The following is a 20,439-nucleotide window of genomic DNA, read 5'->3' as shown; positions in this document are numbered from 1 at the left end:
AAGCTAAGGGGACCAATTTTTTTTAACGTCAACACAAATCATTATTAGGAACTGAATGGCAATTTAAATCGTAATCATTTTTCGAATACTCCTCTCAAGTAAACGGCAAATATCACCACAACGCTTCCGATTTTGACGGTTCAAATGCTGTCTTAGCCACGGCAATTCTATAATTTGCGTTCATATGATAGTGTTGCCTGTCCCCATTTTTAAACCTGTAAAGTGGCAATTGACGTTGTAGCAACATGAGAATGAAGGTCTTCAAGCTTAGCAGTCAGAGAAAAGCGACTGTGAAAGTAGTGAGGCGTGAATAAGATCTATATGAGATGTGTTACTTAAAAGAAACATGGCACCCAGCTGCTGTGACCCCAACAACAACAATAGTGGTACCAGAAATAGAGCTGTAAATGTAATAAACACATGACTTTCATTAGAACATCAAGGAGGACCATTTTTCAAGTCTATTAGAAAGGATTGTGGAAATATGATTTTTATTCACTCTTTTTTTCTCCCTCTGTCATCTCTCCTTCTCTTCCTATCTCGCCATTTCCCCGTCTCTCTCTATCTGTCTCGATCTCTCCCTCCCTCCCTTCTCTCTCTCTCTCTCTCTCTCCACAGTTCCCATCCCCTCCAAGCTGAACGGCTCGTCCCTGTCGGCTCTCCACCTCAGTAAGGATGGTCTAGGGATTGGTTCCGTGTCCAACCCAGGGGAGGTTTTCTGCTCCGTCCCCGGCCGCCTCTCCCTCCTCAGCTCCACCTCCAAGTACAAGGTCACCGTGGGGGAGGTGCAGCGACGGCTGGCCCCGCCTGAGTGCCTGAACGCTTCCCTGTTGGGCGGAGTCCTGCGCAGGTGAGAGGGGTGGGGTTTGGAGTTAGGGGTGGGGAGAGAGAAACAGTGGAGAGGCTTCACACATGATAATAAATCAAATAAGAAAAGTCTGAACAATAGATATATTCATGTATTCTGAACCATAGAATACATTATTTGTCACCCCTGATTGCTTAATGTATCCAGTGAGAAAAGTCCCACTCCTCCACAGAGAATGTAATAATGCATACATTATACAAAACATTTTAAATTCCTCTATTCATTTTTAATGCATCTTTTTTTTTTAATGAAGCGCTTTTCCTGTTCGTTGTTCATACATTATATTACAGTGGTTCATATTTCAAATCATTGCCTACTATGAAATTCTTCGGCACCATATCTAACTGTAGAAAAAGGGGTAAAAAGCAATGGAATCACAGAAATACTATTTATAGTGTTCCTTAAAACGTCGCATTATTTCTAAGACGTCTTCTATATTTAAGATGTCTTGAGGTGTCTTTAAGATGCGTCCATAGACATGTCATCCAGACGTCTTCACTTTTGAACACGTCTTCCAGACGTCTTTAATTGACAGGTCTTAAGATGTCTCAGGACATGATGGTGGCTGGGTATGAAATGAAACCCTCAAGTGGCAGCAGCACTAGACTATGGCCATGAGGACACTCAGTGAGCAGCCAGGGACTAGGCTCAGTGGTTTGTTACGTGGTCACACAGACAGGTCTTAAGCTGCTCCCTCTGTCTCCTCTCTCCTCCCTCAGGGCAAAGTCAAAGAATGGCGGGCGCTGTCTGAGAGAGCGTCTGGAAAAGATCGGGCTTAATCTCCCCGCCGGGCGACGCAAGGCCGCCAACGTCACCCTCCTGACGGCTCTAGTGGAGGGTAAGGGGCCCACAGTGACTTGTAGACGTACTGACAGACACACACACACACAGATTTAAAGAACAACTCTAGGTAGAGGACATACTTCCCAGTTATCGCTTAGTAAAATCTCTAGTAAAATCTACTGCCACTGTAATTCACTTTTCAACAACAATGTATTTGCACAATTAAATTGAATGTAAATTGGTAATAACAACGTGAGTCCCTTCAGTAACATAAACCAATAGTGAATCCAAACAAGAGCATCACACAAAGAGCTATGTTTTGCCTTATTTCCTGCCAACCTTCCAAATTGACATCCGGTCATTCACTAACCTTTTCTATCTCTTCCCAGGTGAGGCGGTCCACCTGGCCCGTGACTTTGGGTACGTGTGCGAGACGGAGTTCCCTGCCAGAGCGACAGCAGAGTATCTGTGTAGGCAGAGTGACCCCGAGCAGCTTCCCACACGACGCAGTATGCTGCTGGCCACCAAGTGAGTGGCTCATAATCCCCGTCTGGGCCTAGTATACTCTTACAGTTGATAGTCTCACTAATACTGAACAATCTCCAGTATCGCATATACAAACAGATATACATAGTGTGCATTGAGTGAAAGATTTTCAGCTCAACTTAAGCAGACAAAGCTATTTAGGAAATGTGTACAGATTTAATGACAGTGATTATCGTCCCATTACATTGTTACATGTTGACCTGAAAATGTTAACGGGTATAATGAAGAACATTTTATTCAAAACTAACGTTAGCATTGAACAATTCTAACCCTTCTCCTACTTTTTCTCCTCAGGGATATCTGCAAGGAGTTTGTGGACCTGATGTCCCAGGACCGCTCTCCTCTGGGGGCGAGTCGTCCCAACCCCTGTCTGGAGCACGGGGTCCAGAGCAATCTTACCCACTTCAGCCTGCTCACCCACGGCTTCGGTACCCCTGCTATCTGCGCCGCCCTCTCCGCCTTCCAGAGCTACCTGGTGGAGGCCATCAAAATGCTGGACAAGGACCAGGGGGCTGGCAAGGGCCACCACGAGAAGGAGATGAAGCACCGCAAATAATGAAACTACATCTTTGGAGGAGAATGGAGATTGGAGGTTGACGGACGGACTGATTTCTCTATTCCATCTTCTCGTAGCCTCCTTTATGAAGACAATGACTGAGATTTCTTTCTGAAATTCCTGCTATGGCCCGATCCCTCACAGGGAAGGGCGTGGTGATGTTTGTACTGTATATGTGTCGGCCACCTCACTCAAAGACGCATGGACTTTTTCTTCTGGGCTGCTGGTTTTCTAGGCAGTGTCCAATTCTAACTGCCAATGACATTTTCTGGATGAGTTCTGGTCTTCTGTCCCTGTCTGACTGTCAAGATGATACCCCAACCTGCATTCATAGGATCCCCCTCTACTTCCCAAAGAGATACAACTATTTATCTCTATGTTACTTCCCTTCAAGGTCTGTTTGACTGTCTGGACTTGGACCCGCTTTGAAAACATCTCGTCACAAGAGATGAGCCATATCCATTACAACCAACTTTCTCAGTTTTGCTTGTTCCTCATCTGGACATTGGATACCGTCCAACTCCACCCCATAGGATGGGCAGTTTGTGTACTACGATTCTATGTGGGTGCTGCTGGGTATTGAGTTTTTGGGGGTGGGCATGGGGGCGTGGTGTCAGAGGCAGCTATTGTTGAAGGGGAGGGTAGGTGTGGGTAAGTTAAGAAAAAAACCTAATCATTTTGTACTTACTGTGTATGTTTATTGTTAATGTTATTACTGTTATAATTATTGTATTACGGCATAAATGTAATATATTATTAAAGAATCACTGATGCGGACTGTCTGGGTATCATGTTTTATCATTCACTGTCGATAATGGTGAAAGGATGCTTTTCCTACGGCAGTATTTTTAATGTCAATTCAAGGATTATTCTAATACGTTTATTTATTCAGGAGTTTAATACCTACAAGCCACTGGCTATAAAATAGATCTATCTTCAAAATATTAATGGTTTAAAAAAAGTACAATTTCTGGTGATTAGAAAATAATATAAAAAATCTGAAGAATAATTTTTAAGATATTCAATTCAAATATTTACAAAAAAGTTTAAAAAAAAATATTTGTTGCTAATCATTACAAAAACTGAATATTCTGAAAGAGTAGCAATTCACCACATGATTAACCATAGACACACTACCCACCTCGCTTTCTCTCTCTCACACACACACAAAATAATTACTGATGCGAACTTGCACCCCGGGGGCCACTCAAAATTCAGAGCCCATTTACACCAAAGCGATGAGGTGAAAGCGATCCCTAACCATCACAGCGGCAACTGTGTCACCGCGCCAGGCAGCAGCCAGCCCCACCGGTACCTGGGAGACCGCCACGACCGCAGTGCACAACAAACTCCACAACTCAGCTCCCGTCCCCCTCCCTCATCTGTTACACCACCTCTCATCACCTGCTCGTACTCTCTGGTTCTCTCCATTCTCTTCACCTCCTTACCTGCCCCCTCCCTCCATATTACCCCAAGTGTCAATTCCCCCATCCATCTATCTCCCTGTGACCTGCCCCTCCCTCCCTCTCTCTCCCCCTCCCTCTCCAATATCTGACACTCAGCAGGGTTGTTCTCCATCTCGCTGTGCCTCCAGGCAAACATATGCTGCTCTTCCCGTCAGATTCCGGTGTGTTTGGGAGAGGAGGGATTGTTTAATGTTTATTAATCACCTGTCTGTGATATAGGAGAGAGGAGTTGGAGACACACTGGCTTGATGTTCACTACCGTGGCCCAGTTTTCCTATCCGGATGTATAGCGGTTTAGTTTTTCCTGAATGCAGAGGAAAATTAGGGTGATACTTGTTACAGCTACATAATCAGTGGTGGGAAAAGTACCCAATTGTCATACTTTAGTAAAATATACCTTAATAGAAAGTTACCCAGTAAAATACTACTTGAATAAAAGCATCAAAGTATTTGGTTTTAAATATACTTAAGTTTCAAAAATAAATAATTTAAAATTGCTTATATTAAGCAAACCAGACGGCAGTTTTTATTGAAATAAACCATTTTCCTGTCCTGCTAAGCATTCAAAATGTAATGAGTACTTTTGGGTGTCAGGGAAAATGTATGAAGTACAACACACATTATTTTCTTTAGGAATGTAGTGAAGTAAAATTAAAAGTTGTCAAAAATATAAAAGTACAGATACCCCAAAAAACTACTTTAGTACTTTACACCACTGTAGGTAAGAGTCAATAGGCTATGTATATAGTATATAAACATAATACTTAAAATATACTGTGTACAGAATACACATCTGTAAAATGTAATTATAATTTATTTGGTACTTAACTACAGCAGAAATAAAGTCAATAAAATACCCACATTTAATTTAGGTACTTTTAGATGAAAAGGTCCATCATTATTATTATATATTTGTATTCATTATTCATTTCTGATCATACGGCTCTCCACTTTCTCATGGTCGACAACGCACGTACAGGACACATACAAACACAGAGGAGCACACACACAGATTACAGCGTCAACAAGAGAACACAGCCAGAAGGCTGTTCTCTTTATAGGGGACCCTGAAGAAAGCACTACGAGGACAAAAAGATATCTCAACAGTGCGTCATGTTTTATTGGAACATAAAGAGCAAGGTCTACGGTACAAAAATGTGGGCATTAGGGGTAAGCAGTGAGCGGTCACTTGGCGCCCACAGGGATAAGCTTCTCCAGGTCATGGATGCCGTCCTTGTCAATCAAACGGACGCTGAAGGAGGGCAGGTTGAGGATGAAGCGGTAGTTCAGCTGGAGCGGAAAGAGAGCGAGAGGGAGGGGGAGTTAGGTCATGAGTCATATACCAATGCAAGTGTATAGGAGAAACAAAGCTATATGCATGTTATGGCTGTTCATTGAACAGTTCTCGCAAAATATTTTCCTAATATAAACACATCTCAATTTGACAAATTAAAGTCACATGCACCCGATTGCTGAATGTGATTATCCAGTAACATTTCCAAATGTGATGACTTGAAACCCCACAAATAGTTTTTATTTTATTTAACTAGACAAGTCAGTTAAGACAAATTCTTATTTACAATGACGGCCTACAGGGGAACAGTGGGTTAACTGCCTTGTTCAGGAGCAGAAGAACATTTTTTTTTACCTTGTCAGCTCGGGGATTTGATCCAGCATCCTTTCGGTTACTGGCCCAACACTCTAACCACAAGGCTACCTGCCGCCCCATAAAGGTGGTGGTGATGAAGCACAGTGCCATTATTCAGTTAGCTCTAAGCAGAGAAAAGAACCGAGCTCACCTCCTCAATGCACTTCTTCAGCAGGTCCATGGCTTCATCCCGAGTCAAATCTGAAGCATGAGAGTGATGAGAGAGACAAGAGAGATATGGTTAGCTTCACGTCCAGATGAAGTTGAACTTAAATAGAAGAACTCGTCAATCATTTAATATTAAATCCCGTTGGAGTGTTGAGAGAGAGAGAATAGGGGAACCCGAGAAGAGGAATGGAACAGAAGATAGTGAGCGACGGAGGCAGAAAGAGGAGAAAAGGGAGAGATAAAGAGGCCAATAAAATAGAGGAACAGTAAGAGAGAGAGCGAGAGAGAGAGAGCGATCCCACCTGGTCTGTAGTAGCGGTCGAGGATAGACAGGGTGAGGTAGGCTCCGTGGCCGTGGGCAGCGAAGGGGGCCTTGGCCAGAGCAGACAGGTGATCCATGTAGTAGAGCCCTGGGCCGTCCGTCTCATCAAACCCAGCCAGCAACAGGTTCACATGGTAGGGAGTCTGGTGAGAGAGGAAAGGAGAGGTATGGGTCAGTGAAGATATGGAAAAACAATTGGGATTGTTACGGCGATACTGTCGCCATATCTTGACATGACCGTGTTGACAACGTTCTCACAATGGGGATGTGATGAAGGACGATAAACAGAAAATTATAACACACAATTACAATTCTAAGTCCGCATCCAAACAACAATGTCCTGTTTTCTCTTCCTCTGTTATTATCCTCCGAGGTTGGTGTTACGACATTGACCAATAGTCAGTCCCATAGAGACTAAACGATTTAATAATACACCTTCTCTAGCGATTTCTCTCCACGGTCAGCACACCAAACTATCATTGCACAAGCTGGGTGCCGGACACTAGGAAGCGGCAGTGTGATTAAGAGCACAATAGAAGGCAACTAAAAAGATACCCAGTGACAGTTTATTTTCAGATTGTTCAAACGTCGCTGCTATTAATGATCAGCTTTGATTTGGGAGTCAACAAAACGGAAGATAAAACAGCAGCAGCACAAGACAACAGGGAGGGGTGTGAAACTGCCACAACCTGGAGGGGGGGGGGGTAGATGGAGGGGGGTTAGACGGGTTGGGTGGGGGTTAGGTGGGTTGGAGAGGACTGAGGGGGGTTAGGTGGGTTGGAGAGGACTGAGGGGTGTTGGAGAGGACTGAGGGGGGGGGGGGGGGGTTGTGGTGTCACTGGCAGTGTGACATCTGCTGGGAAACGGACCCCCGCTGCTCCCTCCATCACCCCCCCACTCCCGCCTTCACCCTATGCCCTGGAGTAACGCCAGGGCTCATTAAAAACTTCTGAAGTAGTCTCCCTCCTTCCCTCTCCCTTAAAATGACTTTTTACCCTTCTAGCCACTCCATTTCAACGAGCTCTTCTCCGCGTTCGCAAGACTCCCCTTTCACCATCCTCCCTCCTTGTTATAATCCCCCTATCAGGACAAATTGAAGTTACAGAAAGCGGTCATGGCGCCGCGCCCTGGATTGACGTTTGACAATTGCGGAGTTTCCGGTTCAAATGAGTTAAACCCACTGACGCTATGAAACTAACATTACAATTCAGCAGCTAAGCTTTGCATGTGAACCCAGTCCTAGAGGGAGAGAGACACAGTGGATGTCGAACGTGACATCCCCTGAGCTGCAGTAACCTGCTGTAATCTGAACACCTGCCCCAAGTATCAATGTTGTGTATGTGCGAGACCCTTTCTACAGGGGAAAGAAAGGCGGACTTGTCACGCTCCCTGTGGTCCCGTGTGGCTCAGTTGGTAGAGCATGGCGCTTGCAACGCCAGGGTTGTGGGTTCATTCCCCACGGGGGGACCAGGATGAATATGTATGAACTTTCCAATTTGTAAGTCGCTCTGGATAAGAGCGTCTGCTAAATGACTTAAATGTAAATGTAAATGGGTGATATGTCTCGCCAGGCCATGCCTGAACTCATTGGTGTGCACCGGGAAACACCCGTGGCGTCACCCGCACTCACCCGAGCAACACCTGTCTTACAGGTTACGGCGTAAAAATACAGTGCTGGAGCTGGCATCGAAATAACCCTTCCTCCTCTTGTCACCTCGGAGGCCACCAGGCAGCAGGCTCGTTAAATCCAGCACCTGAACTCACGCCAAGTCCCAAACACATATGTCTTCAAAAGAACCCAAACACACACACCAGAGAGATGGGGTGTCCAACGGTATTCGGCATTCAACTAAAAAGAAGGATGTATGGTTGTGTCTGGTGATGCACGAAGTGAACCGTGGTAAATCAACCCCGCTCGCTCTCCCTCTCGTCTTCCACGTGCCAGCGCTCGCTCCCTCTCTCCTTCCCTCCCCCTCTCTTTGCACCGTGCCCTCCCTCCCACCCTCTTTGCACTGTGCCCCAGGACATGTTCTCTTTATTGGCATTTCCCCTCAATCTGCTGTATTAATTGTTCATCTGTGCTGGAACAGGGGAGTCATGTGCAATATGGCACTAGTAATTATTTGTGCCCGCGCTGTACTTAAAAACAAAAACCCCATATGCAACACTAGCCCCAGACAAACTGTTGCCGTGGCCTTTTTGCTAAATCTTTAAATAAAGCAAGAGGGTTTACTTGTTCTTTGGGATACAACCCAAGAGGCTACATACGACTGAGGTAATGGTTTATAACAGAGAAAGCATGTGAAGTCCATCACCGCTCACGTTTTAAACAAGAACAGTGGCTGTGCTGTCCATTTTAAGAATAAAGTTTTTGAAATACATAATGCAGTTGACTTCAGGCTGCTCTCTCTCACACCATCGCTGACGCTTGGCGCTCGCACCTGGGGTTAGCGAGAGGCCCATTTGCTTTTCTGGATTCCTGGTAGGTACACAGTGCATCCCCCCCCAATGCCAAGCTCTATCACCACCACTCATCCCCTGACGTTTTCGAACCACAAGAGACATCCTTCTCACTTAACAGCTTCGCGACCCTCCACTCAGGTGGACGGGAGAGAAATATTCAGAAATGTTCCGGAGCGAGTGGAAAACGTGTTTGTATAACATATGTGCATGTCCAAATACTCTGGGGTGGGTGTGAATTGGAGAGCACAGCTAAAGGAAGGTGTGGGATGTCGAGGAGAAACTGTTTGGAAGCCCTGCGAGAACTGAGAACAGCGTACGGAAATTCAATATACATAAACAAGGATATACAGTGGGGAGAACAAGTATTTGATACACTGCCGATTTTGCAGGTTTTCCTACTTACAAAGCATGTAGAGGTCTGTAATTTTTATCATAGGTACACTTCAACTGTGAGAGACGGAATCTAAAACAAAAATCCAGAAAATCACATTGTATGATTTTTAAATAATTAATTTGCATTTTATTGCATGACATAAGTATTTGATCACCTACCAACCAGTAAGAATTCCGGCTCTCACAGACCTGTTAGTTTTTCTTTAAGAAGCCCCCCTGTTCTCCACTCATTACCTGTATTAACTGCACCTGTTTGAACTCGTTACCTGTATAAAAGACACCTGTCCACACACTCAATCAAACAGATTCCAACCTCTCCACAATGGCCAAGACCAGAGAGCTGTGTAAGGACATCAGGGATAAAATTGTAGACCTGCACAAGGCTGGGATGGGCTACAGGACAATAGGCAAGCAGCTTGGTGAGAAGGAAACAACTGTTGGCGCAATTATTAGAAAATGGAAGAAGTTCAAGATGACGGTCAATCACCCTCGGTCTGGGGCTCCATGCAAGATTTCACCTCGTGGGGCATCAATGATCATGAGGAAGGTGAGGGATCAGCCCAGAACTACACGGCAGGACCTGGTCAATGACCTGAAGAGAGCTGGGACCACAGTCTCAAAGAAAACCATTAGTAACACACTACGCCGTCATGGATTAAAATCCTGCAGCGCACGCAAGGTCCGCCTGCTTAAGCCAGTGCATGTCCAGGCCTGTCTGAAGTTTGCCAATGACCATCTGGATGATCCAGAGGAGGAATGGGAGAAGGTCATGTGGTCTGATGAGACAAAAATAGAGCTTTTTGGTCTAACTCCACTCGCCGTGTTTGGAGGAAGAAGAAGTATGAGTACAACCCCAAGAACACCATCCCAACCGTGAAGCATGGAGGTGGAAACATCATTCTTTGGGGATGCTTTTCTGCAAAGGGGACAGGACGACTGCACCGTATTGAGGGGAGGATGGATGGGGCCATGTATCGCGAGATCTTGGCCAACAACCTCCTTCCCTCAGTAAGAGCATTGAAGATGGGTCGTGGCTGGGTCTTCCAGCATGACAACGACACGAAACACACAGCCATGGCAACTAAGGAGTGGCTCCGTAAGAAGCATCTCAAGGTCCTGGAGTGGCCTAGCCAGTCTCCAGACCAGAACCCAATAGAAAATCTTTGGAGGGAGCTGAAAGTCCGTATTGCCCAGCGACAGCCCCGAAACCTGAAGGATCTGGAGAAGATCTGTAGGGAGGAGTGGGCCAAAATCCCTGCTGCAGTGTGTGCAAACCTAGTCAAGAACTACAGGAAACGTATGATCTCTGTAATTGCAAACAAAAGGTTTCTGTACCAAATATTAAGTTCTGCTTTTCTGATGTATCAAATACTTATGTCATGCAATAAAATGCAAATTAATTACTTAAAAATCATACAATGTGATTTTCTGGATTTTTGTTTTAGATTCCGTCTCTCATAGTTGAAGTGTACCTATGATAAAAATTACAGACCTCTACATGCTTTGTAAGTAGGAAAACCTGCAAAATTGGCAGTGTATCAAATACTTGTTCTCCCCACTGTATGTACCACAGGGTAAAAAAAGAAAGAAAAGGTTTTACTGCCTTTGGGCAAGCATGAATTCGGGAATATTTTGTACTGTTATCCGATATCTAAAGCACATATTGAAACAGTAGCAGCCCAACTGTAACACCGATTCTCACTTGCACACGCCCTTCTGTGCCGTGTTGACTTCTGGGCCTAGTTCAAAGCCCTTGGGACTGCCCCCCTTTCTAGCCTCCCTCTCTCACTCCCTCCGCTCCCCCCTCCTTGTGTCCCACATTCCCTCCTCAGCCCCACTAATTGTTTTTTGTAATTATTTTCATCCTTCTGCTATTGTGACAGGCAGCGGCTGCACTACTCCTAACATATTAACCTCGCCGCAACCATATGAGACTTAGAGGGACGGATACGAGGAGACTTGACTCGGATGTCCTTCCCACACTCTCCTTCGGGCACACACACAATCTTCATACACACACGTTCAATGCTTCACACCAGGGAGTGGTAGGACAGGCTCCCGGTGGGTTGCGCTTCATTTCTGCCGCAGGTGTTGCCTACCCTTGAGACTGGAGCGACACTTAGGCCACAACTCGCAACATATTGACAACAGTCTCTGGGATCAGTCAAAATAAACTCGTTGCCCACATCGCAGACTGACATAGTAGAGGTGCACAACGGACACAAGATGCGTGTAACGTGTGCTCCACTAGCGCGTCATGACAGCAGTAGTTTTTTTTTTTTTGCTGCTTCACTGGAAGAGGCAGGCATGCTTGTGCCCAGTTCTCCTCGGAAAACAAATGGGAATGTCTCGCGCTCCGCAAAAGTTAAGTGCCGCAAGTGCCGCAGTTAGACTGAATTCCGACCTGAATGTGACATAGTAGGGACGTCAAACATTCAGCCCGCTGCACAGACCCTACTGATGCTCTAGTCCAGAGCTCCTGGTAAAACTTAGCTTAGGAGCATTTCCCCCCCCCTCTTTAAAAATGGTTAAACTAGTGAGAAATATAGCTATGTGATATTTGAACAAATAATTCACCATCATCCTAAAATAAGATTATTTTGTCATATCTAATTAATGTATATTTACGCTACTTTTCATGTGGACAGTATGTGTTACTACATTACACAAGCTGACGTTTTGACCACATCGAATTGGGGGGAATTACACATCTTTTCTTTTTAAACCTCAGATTGGTCAACACGATGATACAAGATCAAGTGCTTAAAACCAGGGGTTGGAAGCGGTCCAAGGAACATTAACTGAAAACATGAAAATAAAATGTTTTCAAGGAACAGAAACGGAACGAAAGTGATTCATACTGTTCCGGAACAGAACCGTTATTTTAAAAGCATGGGAACCAGTTAACGGTATTTTACGTCCCAGGCATTTTTCTTTATAGTGCCACAACAAAACAAAGTGCCTATGGGTATTTATAAACTAGGGTACCAGTGAGGATTTCCTATGCTGGACAACTTGTTATAGATGTCAATAAGTCATTGATGATATCTATAAAAAAAAAATCATGGCATTACATTAAGCTATAAGGGGGAACATTGCTATATTTAATCAAATTAATTTAAAACCTGTTAATTTCTCATGTTTGGTGTCTTGACATACTTGTCCAAAATCGTTTGACATAAAACAATACTTTTCTGTCCTTGCATTTATGGCAGTGGAACTTGTAGTTATATCATATATGAAGTATTAATCCGTTAAATTATACATTGAACTTGAACCCTGTAAGAATCCTGGATCTAGCTGTTGGACAGTTTTTTTTGTATATAGATATCAGAAACACAGCATAACTACGTAACATTTCGTGTCTCCTTATGTTACGGGGTGAAAACAGTTTATGTGCACACAAATCCCCCAAAATGTATGCAATTGGAAAATCGAATGCTTCTAACCAAAACAGTCACCTGACCCTGATACTTAAAACCTAAATCAATAATGTCATTAATGTGGTCCTTCAATAATGATGCATAATACTTGCTGGATGCGCATTTGGTGTTGAGCTGTTTAATTAGGGGCTGCAGGTAGCCTAGTGGTTAGAGCGTTGGACAAGTAGGTTGCAAGATCGAATCCCCGAGCTGACAAGGTAAAAATCTGTCGTTCTGCCCCTGAACAAGGCAGTTAACCCACTGTTCCGAGGCCGTCATTGAAAATAAGAATTTGTTCTAAACTGACTTGCCTAATTAAATAAAGGTCAAAAAAGAATTACATTGTGATATTTTCACACGTCTTATCCTGGAAATAATTTCCTGAATGACAGTCAAGTGACCAATAGCTGTTTGAGTATCACAACAGTCCAAGTGCTGGAATAAAGGTGTTGGCGAGGAACGTCCAAAATATTTATGTCTCATTCGCTACGCCGGTGAAGACAGCCCGGATCCACGTTGGATCTAGTATCCCTAGCGTATTGATGTTGATCATCTGTTCTCTGCTTGATTTTCAGCAGGGTGTCGTTAGATTGAACAGAGAAAGCGTCAAGGTAATGAGTTTGTGTTTTCATGTGCTTGCTCCTCGATTAGACACGGAGTATACTGTGCGCAATCATAGACTATTTCGCAGCGCCCAACATTATTCCTATTAATTATTATGTATATAAAGATGACAAATGACATAGCCTAGTAGATCTGGTAATGAAATAACACGACAAATACATTTTGGTTTCCATGTTACACCTGCAATTTTAAAAACAATACTACAAGGGGCTTGAAGTAGCCTAGGCTACTTGAACTTGTTGAAGCTCAGAAATTCAAGTACTGGAACAGACATACCTTGAAAATCAGACATTTCCTAAAGTTGGTGCTTGAGAAGTCCTTGTAATTATTGTAGCCAAAAGGGTCTCCTGCTCCCTTATAATTATTTGCGATTTCATTTTAATAATTGTTTTTGGCCACTCTGGTTTGTTTCCAGCCGTTTCTATTGAAAGGTGTTGCGCTACTCTGTTGCGGTAAAACTATGTGTAGTTTTGAGGACGACAACATCTAATGCTGGCTTTAACTTGGCTTCCTATACAAATCCCTCCATTACAAAAGGGAACAAGGTTTTTGGTTGGTTGCTCATTAAAAAAACAGCCATGGTGAGATTAATGCTACAGCTATTTATGGCTTTATTGTGTGTGCCTGTGTCGGCCACATAGGCTACAGAAAAATCTCCATGCATGCATCCAATTTATTTAGTCAGGCAATTCCACATTCTCACATAATTTAAAATGTAATAATAATTTGAATATCAATGCATTATTCTTAAAGTGATAATGGCCTACTTTTTTACACTTTTTTTTTTGGGGGGGGGTCTATATTAAGTCTTATGTACAATTATATAAAAATTACAATTAAGTGCTTGAAGACGTCCTTGAATTTGACTTGCCAATGTCTCTATGAGTCCTGCTTAAAGGATGTATAGTCCTAGGCCTATGTTGTTGCATAGGTGGAGTTGTGTGCCAATGTGCATATATTCCTCTAAGTACACATGTGGAACTGGATAAAAATCGGTTTTGTTTATCCCAATGTCACACATTGGCCCCATGATTTATAGAAAAACCCCTATGCAAACTCACTTAGAAACTTACTCCAGCGTACCTGCAAGCTGAAAATCTTTGCCTGTGTGTTTCGGCTACCTGCCCCTCCAAAGCATAGGCTACTGTACCGACGTTACAAGCTTGATTCAGTAGACAGGGAGAGAGCTTTTTGATTACCTAGAGATGTATGGATTAACATTTTCAATGCTAGTTAAGGATACTATAGGCCTAGTTATCACATTCCACATTGGATTAATTAACTACAACAAGGTAAGATGTGTTTTTAATTCTGGTGCGCACATAAGCTCGTTAGCTAGCTACCTCGCTCAAGCTTGTTAGCTAGCTAGCGCTCAAAGGGCATTCAAAGTTCCTCTATAGAAACAGCTCCTAAGTATAATTCTGTGGACCTAATTCATATAATACATGTCATAACAAGATGCACAGTGCTTCAAGCCGCCTCCTCTACCCTCTCTCGAGCCATTTGCTACACGTGTATGTCTATCATGCATGTAAACAACTAGCTTGTCTGAAAGATCCGCACTGATTGGTGAAGTAATGCAATGAGCAAAAAGTAAAATACTGTTGATTTCACAGGTTAAAAAATCTACGATATAAGCCAGATTTTTTTTTTTTTGCTGGTCAGAACATTGGAATGAAAACTTTTTGGGGGGGGTTCTGTTCAGAACTAAACGATTGTAAAATTATTTTGGTTCCAACCAGTTTAAAACAGATTCACATCTTTGGTTTTGTCATACGCACTGGGTCGCAAGACTGCAATTATGATTTTCTTTATCAAATGACACTGATAATTCGGGGCGGTCTCTGTATAAAAGTCGCGGCCACACACCAATACTCAGATTTGACAGTCAAACTATCCCTTAAATAGCAGCAAACTGTTGTCACTGTTGGTATCCTATGGTGGGTTGTGTTTCGTTGAAGATAAGCAAAGAAAAAATATACCTATTTTCTGTGATGGCAGCCTCCTGAAATCAACATCCACCATTCCAAAATATAGATAGGAGCCTTACAGGCTGACTACACTGCTCGCGTCGCATGCGCGAGCGTTGCAAAATAAATGTAGAAATCTATATTATTCAATTATTGCACCCACACTGCTTGTGCGCGCCAACGAACGTCTGCGTTGCCATGGGCTAAAATAGAAGTCAGTTCTATTTGTGACGCAGATCGCGCTGCAAGTCCTGCCTCTCCCATCTCCTCATTGGTTTATAGAAGCAGGTACCCACGTGCCATCTCATTGGTTATACCCACGTGGGTGTCTGAAAGACGAACGAGGTCAGTGGCGGTAATGCACCTAATTTATGAAAGTTGCAAATCGCAATATAAAGTCAAGAGAAGAAAAAGCCTGGAAGGAAGAGAGATGACTAGAAACGATTCGATTGACCGTTTGTGTGGATTAATTGGCGGAGTAGAGGACCTTGTGCATTTCAGGTAAAATACCTAAATGTTTATATCCCAGGACAAATTAGCTAGCAACAGCAAGCTAGCTAAATAGGACAAATTAGCTAGCAACTGCAAGCCAACTAGCTAAATTGCCATAAATGTTTAATGCTTTTCAACCTGTCCCCAAATTAATATAATTGGTTCAGAGTTTGTTTTCATATTTCAACCTGCATAGTATCCTGATCGTGTCTGGTGTGGGGGGTACAAAATCAACATGTGCGCGTTCGGTTTGGTCAGCATGTTAGTTCAGGACATGCAACCTCATCTCCCCCCTCTCACGCAATTGATATCAAAGTGATAATAGATTTTTATTTTACCAGGTAAATTGACTGAGGACACATTCTCATTTACATCAACGACCTGGGGAATAGTTACAGGAGAGAGGAGGGGGGATGAATAAGCCAATTGCAAACTGGGGATGATTAGGTGACCATGATAGGAAGAGGGACAGATTAGGAATTTAGACATGATTGACTAAACAGTGTTGTTTTTCTTTCTGTTTTGGTGACCGCCATATTAAAATGCAACATTCTAAAATGTAGCCATCTGTGTTATGCAGGTTTTCCTCTAACCAATGACATAAATATATTCAGTTTCCAAGTGTTTTTTTTTTGCCTTGTGGAAGTTAACAGCGCACCCCCCCCCCCCCAATCAATCAGTAATTTATTGCCAATTGACAAAATAACAGGGTTTTTGGTGCGTGTGCAGTTTAAAAGGTGTTCATAATTTTTTTTAAATGTATGTGTAGATAACACATTTTATGTTTAAGTTTTCAATATATCAAACTTTCTGCATATTAGATATTGACTTGGACACTTAAACTGTTTTGACATTAGGCTATTTATCAATATGTCGTGTCAACAGGAAGCTGCATCATTTTCAATTTAAGTTTTAGGAATATATACTGAACAAAAATATAAAACGCAACATGTAAAGTGTTGGTCCCATGTCTCATGAGCTACAATAAAAGGTCCCAGAAATGTTCCATACGCACAAAAAGCTTATTTCTCTCAAATTGTGCGCACAAATTTGTTTACATCCCTGTCAGTGAGCATTTCTCCTTTGTCAAGTTAATCCATCCACCTGACAGGTGTGGCATATCAAGAAGCGGATTAAACAGCATGACCATTACACAGGTAAAAGCCCACTAAAATGTGCAGTTGTCACAACACAATGCAACAGATGTCTGAAGTTGAGGGAGCGTGCAATTGGCATGCTGACTGCAGGAATGTACCCCAGAGCTTTTGCCGGGGGGGAAGTGAATTTTCACAAGCCACCTCCAACGTCATTTTAGAGAATTTGGCAGTACGTCCAACCATCCTCACAACCGCAGACCACGTGTAATCACACCAGCCCCGGAACTCCACATCTGGCTTCTTAACCAGCGGGATCGTGTGAGACTAGTCAACCCGATAGCTGATGAAACTGAGGAGTATTTCTGTCTGGAATAAAGACCTTTTGTGTGTGGGGGGAATCATTCTGATTGGCTGAGCCTGGCTCCCCAGTGGTTGGATTTCACATAACTGGGCTGGTGGGCAGCCATGTGTGGGCCTGGGAGGGTATAGCACAACCCCTTGGGAGCCAGGCCATGGCTGCGCCCCTGCGCTGTTAGGTGAAATCCATAGATTAGGGCCTAATTCATTTCTTTCAATTGACTTATTTCCTTATATGAACCTAAACTCAGTAAAATTGTTGAAATGATTGCATGTTGCGTTTATATTTTTGATCAGTATAACTTTAACTTTCAACTTTAACTTCCAATGGTATTGTATTTATTCAGGTAAAAACTGCTGAATGAGTCCAAAAATGTGCTGTGATTGATTTATGTTGATGACATACCAGAAATCACCAAAATGGGTTTGCCCAGCCCAGACACAGGCTAAGTGGCAATAGCACAGAGCAACGTTGGAGTATCGCAGTATGGTATGCTAGGCTACATTGGAAAGAAATAAAAGCATTGGTCCACATTAAATAATTACCCTGCTTCGAAGGTAGTCTGCAAGGTTCTTGCGTGTGAAGTTGGCTGCTGCTGTTGGACTGAGTTCATAACCTGAAAGGCCCATCAGATGTCACCATGGGGTAGCACATAACCGGGGGGAAAATATTCATGAATAAAATGTCCAAACAATAATCACAACGAGTATTGAATGCACATATGTCAGTAGCGGTGGCACGAGTAGTACTAGGCCATCTTTATTTTGACACCAGAGAAACAAGAAATGGGTGGCACTTACCATTCCTCATTTTGTATAGCTGAATATTCTTCTGAATGTACTCTGCAAACTGTACTGTGTCTCCTGCCTCTCCCACACATAGCAAAAGAATCTTATCGCTCAGCTTGAACATCTTGTCCTGGTCTGAGGGCGATAGACAAGGTGTTAGTTATTTAATCACATACGCACTCCAGTGACATGTTCAACATGATGTATGGAAATAAAGCCAAATAATACATTCTTGAAGTTAGTTTGATTACAAATAGCTCTACTCGTTCAGATGTTTCTTACTTTGAGGAAAATATTGCAAGTCATTTTGATAATAATCTGGGCCTGCTAGTGTGTGCGCTCCTTGCTTACTTTCACTTTCACAATTGAATGAAGCGAGTTAGCAAGATGGCTAGCCTTTTTAGGTAGCTAGCGCAAATCTGCAAATCTGTTTGGAGTTCGTGGACATGTAAGTAAACAAGCTTACTAGCTCTTCCAACACGATTGTTAGCAAACAAACGTTGGTGATAACTGGAAGCCAAATCAATTCGGTAGCTAGTGTCCGCTTTTCTGATCTCGACTCATTGGCCAGGGAGGAAGCTTGCTAGCTAATTAGCTCACATAGGTGCTAGCAAGTTTGCTAAACTACTGTTAACTCATAACATGTAAACTAGCATGCTTAGCTAGCTAGGTAACAACAATTATAATTGTTTCAGTAACGTCATATGACTCAAAACAGAAATGTATGAGACAAACATTTAGGACATTTTGCTGATTTTACAAATGAGTTCAACGCTAACAAAAGCAGGCTAAATAACATTAGCTAGCTGGCTAACTTAGCTAGCTGGCTAACTTAGCGACTAGCTAACTGCAAACGAGCAATGTCATACCCTGTTTCATCTTAACGATGCTGTGGGCTGCAACATTATCAGCAGCAACTATGACAAAGTCTTGTCCCTGAATTCCGATCAAATATTCCATACTGTAACTTCCAAGTAACAATTTTGAAGTAAAACTTTGCCTGAGGAACAACGCAACCTCGTTCGTTTCCTCAGATTACACAGCAAAACTTGAATGAGAGGCGCATAATGTTGACGTCATGAAATATGACGCTTTTCTCCTCATGTGACCCAGGGTTTCCACTAGTTACCACAGCCACAAAGTCAGAAATGATTGAAAACAAAAAAAACATGAATTTAAGGTTAGGGCTAGGCATAAGATTAGCAGTGTGGTTAGGGTTAGGCTTAAAATAATATTTTAAAAATATAAATTGTCGAAATGGGCGAGGTTTATGACTTTGTGGCTGTGGTAACTAGTGATGACCCAGGTCTGGGTGCTGCCACTGAAAGCCTACTGCAAATGATTGTGGTACAATCTACTGTATCTCTGGAATATACAGACTACTTAATTGTATTGAATTAAATTGGGATGTTTAATAGCCTAAAGCAAGATCAAAGAACAAAGAAACATTAAAAAAACTGTTGAACACACAGACAGAAAGAGACACACACACACACATTCTGCATAAAAGCAAAATTGATTTTTTATAATACATCTTAGATTGTATAATGAATTTGTATTTTTATTGAGTATGATTTCCGTTTGCTTTGGTTTTCAAGTGGGATTGCTCACTCAGTTTGTTCGGTCCAAACTCTGTAACCTGCTGAATGTCAGGTTAGAGAATGATAAACACTCAGGTTAGAAAGCCATAAACACACAATTTGCAGATGCATTTAAATTGCTTGCAGAAAGTCTTAGCATTACTCATCATTAGTTTTCTGTCTTTTTCTGTCTCTCTGGGCTCTGTAAGCCTCCAGTTTGAGCTCTCTGAAATGCACCTTGTAACATTAGAAATTGCTATGCAGTTGCTCGAGCTCTGACTGTCAGGCACCCTTTGTAGGCTTGTGTATTTTTAACAAGTTATTCATGTCTACTTGTCACAATGAGTGAAAGTTATAGATGTAGAGATGTGAGGAGTTTTTTATGCACAAGCTCCACTCAAACTGGATGCTAGAGTTATTGATTTACAATTCTGATGTGTGTTGGCTTTGTGTGTTGGTAGGCTGACTTTGGAGGCTGGATATTTTATACTCATTTTCATATTTCTCTCTCTCTCCCCTTATTTCACTCTCGGCAGTTGTCGCTGGTTCAGCTTGACTGCTTCGTTAGGGCTCATCATTTGCATTCAGATTAATTATCTAATTACCGACAAATGTCCGGCGGCCACCCCACACTGCGGCTCGTCAGCTCTGAGCCTGTAATTATTTTAATCATTTACTTTCATCTGGAGCATTCCTGCCATACTCCTGTGTTTAGAGGCCATTCTTAATTACCCTGCCAAGACACTCTTCTCCTCTTTTTGTGAAAGAGAAAGGGAGGGAGAGAAGGAAAGAGAGAGAGAGAGAGAGAGAGGTAAAGAGAGAGAGAGCGCCCAATGGGGACATGATCCAGGAGCACTGATAGCACAGAGGAAGCTCTCTCAGCTCTTCTAGTTGT

The 20,439-nt window shown here is 42.8% G+C and overlaps 2 protein-coding genes across 5 annotated transcripts in view; one reads left to right on the top strand and one right to left on the bottom strand.

The window, feature by feature from the left end:
- The window catches only part of LOC139554540 (transcription factor AP-2-epsilon-like), a 13,274-nt gene extending 9,744 nt beyond the window's left edge, over positions 1-3,530 (top strand). For all 4 annotated transcript variants that reach the window (XM_071367416.1, XM_071367415.1, XM_071367418.1 and 1 more), the window contains exons 4-7: positions 619-850; positions 1,588-1,706; positions 2,041-2,179; positions 2,492-3,530. In XM_071367416.1, coding sequence (XP_071223517.1) covers positions 619-850; positions 1,588-1,706; positions 2,041-2,179; positions 2,492-2,753 — 752 coding nt within the window. In that variant the 3' untranslated portion in view covers positions 2,754-3,530. The remainder of the gene's footprint in view (positions 1-618; positions 851-1,587; positions 1,707-2,040; positions 2,180-2,491) is intronic.
- Positions 3,531-5,315: 1,785 nt separating this feature from the next.
- Positions 5,316-19,066, bottom strand: LOC139554539 (proteasome subunit beta type-2-like). The gene is made up of 6 exons (XM_071367413.1): positions 18,834-19,066; positions 17,977-18,099; positions 17,722-17,792; positions 6,338-6,500; positions 6,019-6,068; positions 5,316-5,509 (listed from the first exon to the last, which is right to left on the bottom strand). Exons 1-6 carry the CDS (start codon positions 18,922-18,924, stop codon positions 5,405-5,407), a joined length of 603 nt encoding a protein of 200 aa, XP_071223514.1. The 5' UTR covers positions 18,925-19,066; the 3' UTR covers positions 5,316-5,404.
- Positions 19,067-20,439: the final 1,373 nt, after the last annotated feature.

Source organism: Salvelinus alpinus, chromosome 26 (genome assembly GCF_045679555.1).
Source record: "Salvelinus alpinus chromosome 26, SLU_Salpinus.1, whole genome shotgun sequence".
Lineage (NCBI taxonomy): Eukaryota > Metazoa > Chordata > Actinopteri > Salmoniformes > Salmonidae > Salvelinus > Salvelinus alpinus.
The sequence above is the reverse complement of the archived record's forward strand: the minus strand, read 5'-3'. Positions and strand labels throughout refer to the sequence as shown.

Excerpts from the sequence above, each read along its gene's own strand:
- LOC139554539 (XM_071367413.1), bottom strand. The coding sequence starts at position 18,924 with ATGGAATATTTGATCGGAATTCAGGGACAAGACTTTGTCATAGTTGCT. Across the intron at positions 6,069-6,337 it reads CGACCGCTACTACAGACCAG|ATTTGACTCGGGATGAAGCC; the intron begins GTGGGATCGCTC and ends CTCATGCTTCAG. Across the intron at positions 5,510-6,018 it reads TGAAGAAGTGCATTGAGGAG|CTGAACTACCGCTTCATCCT; the intron begins GTGAGCTCGGTT and ends TTTCCGCTCCAG.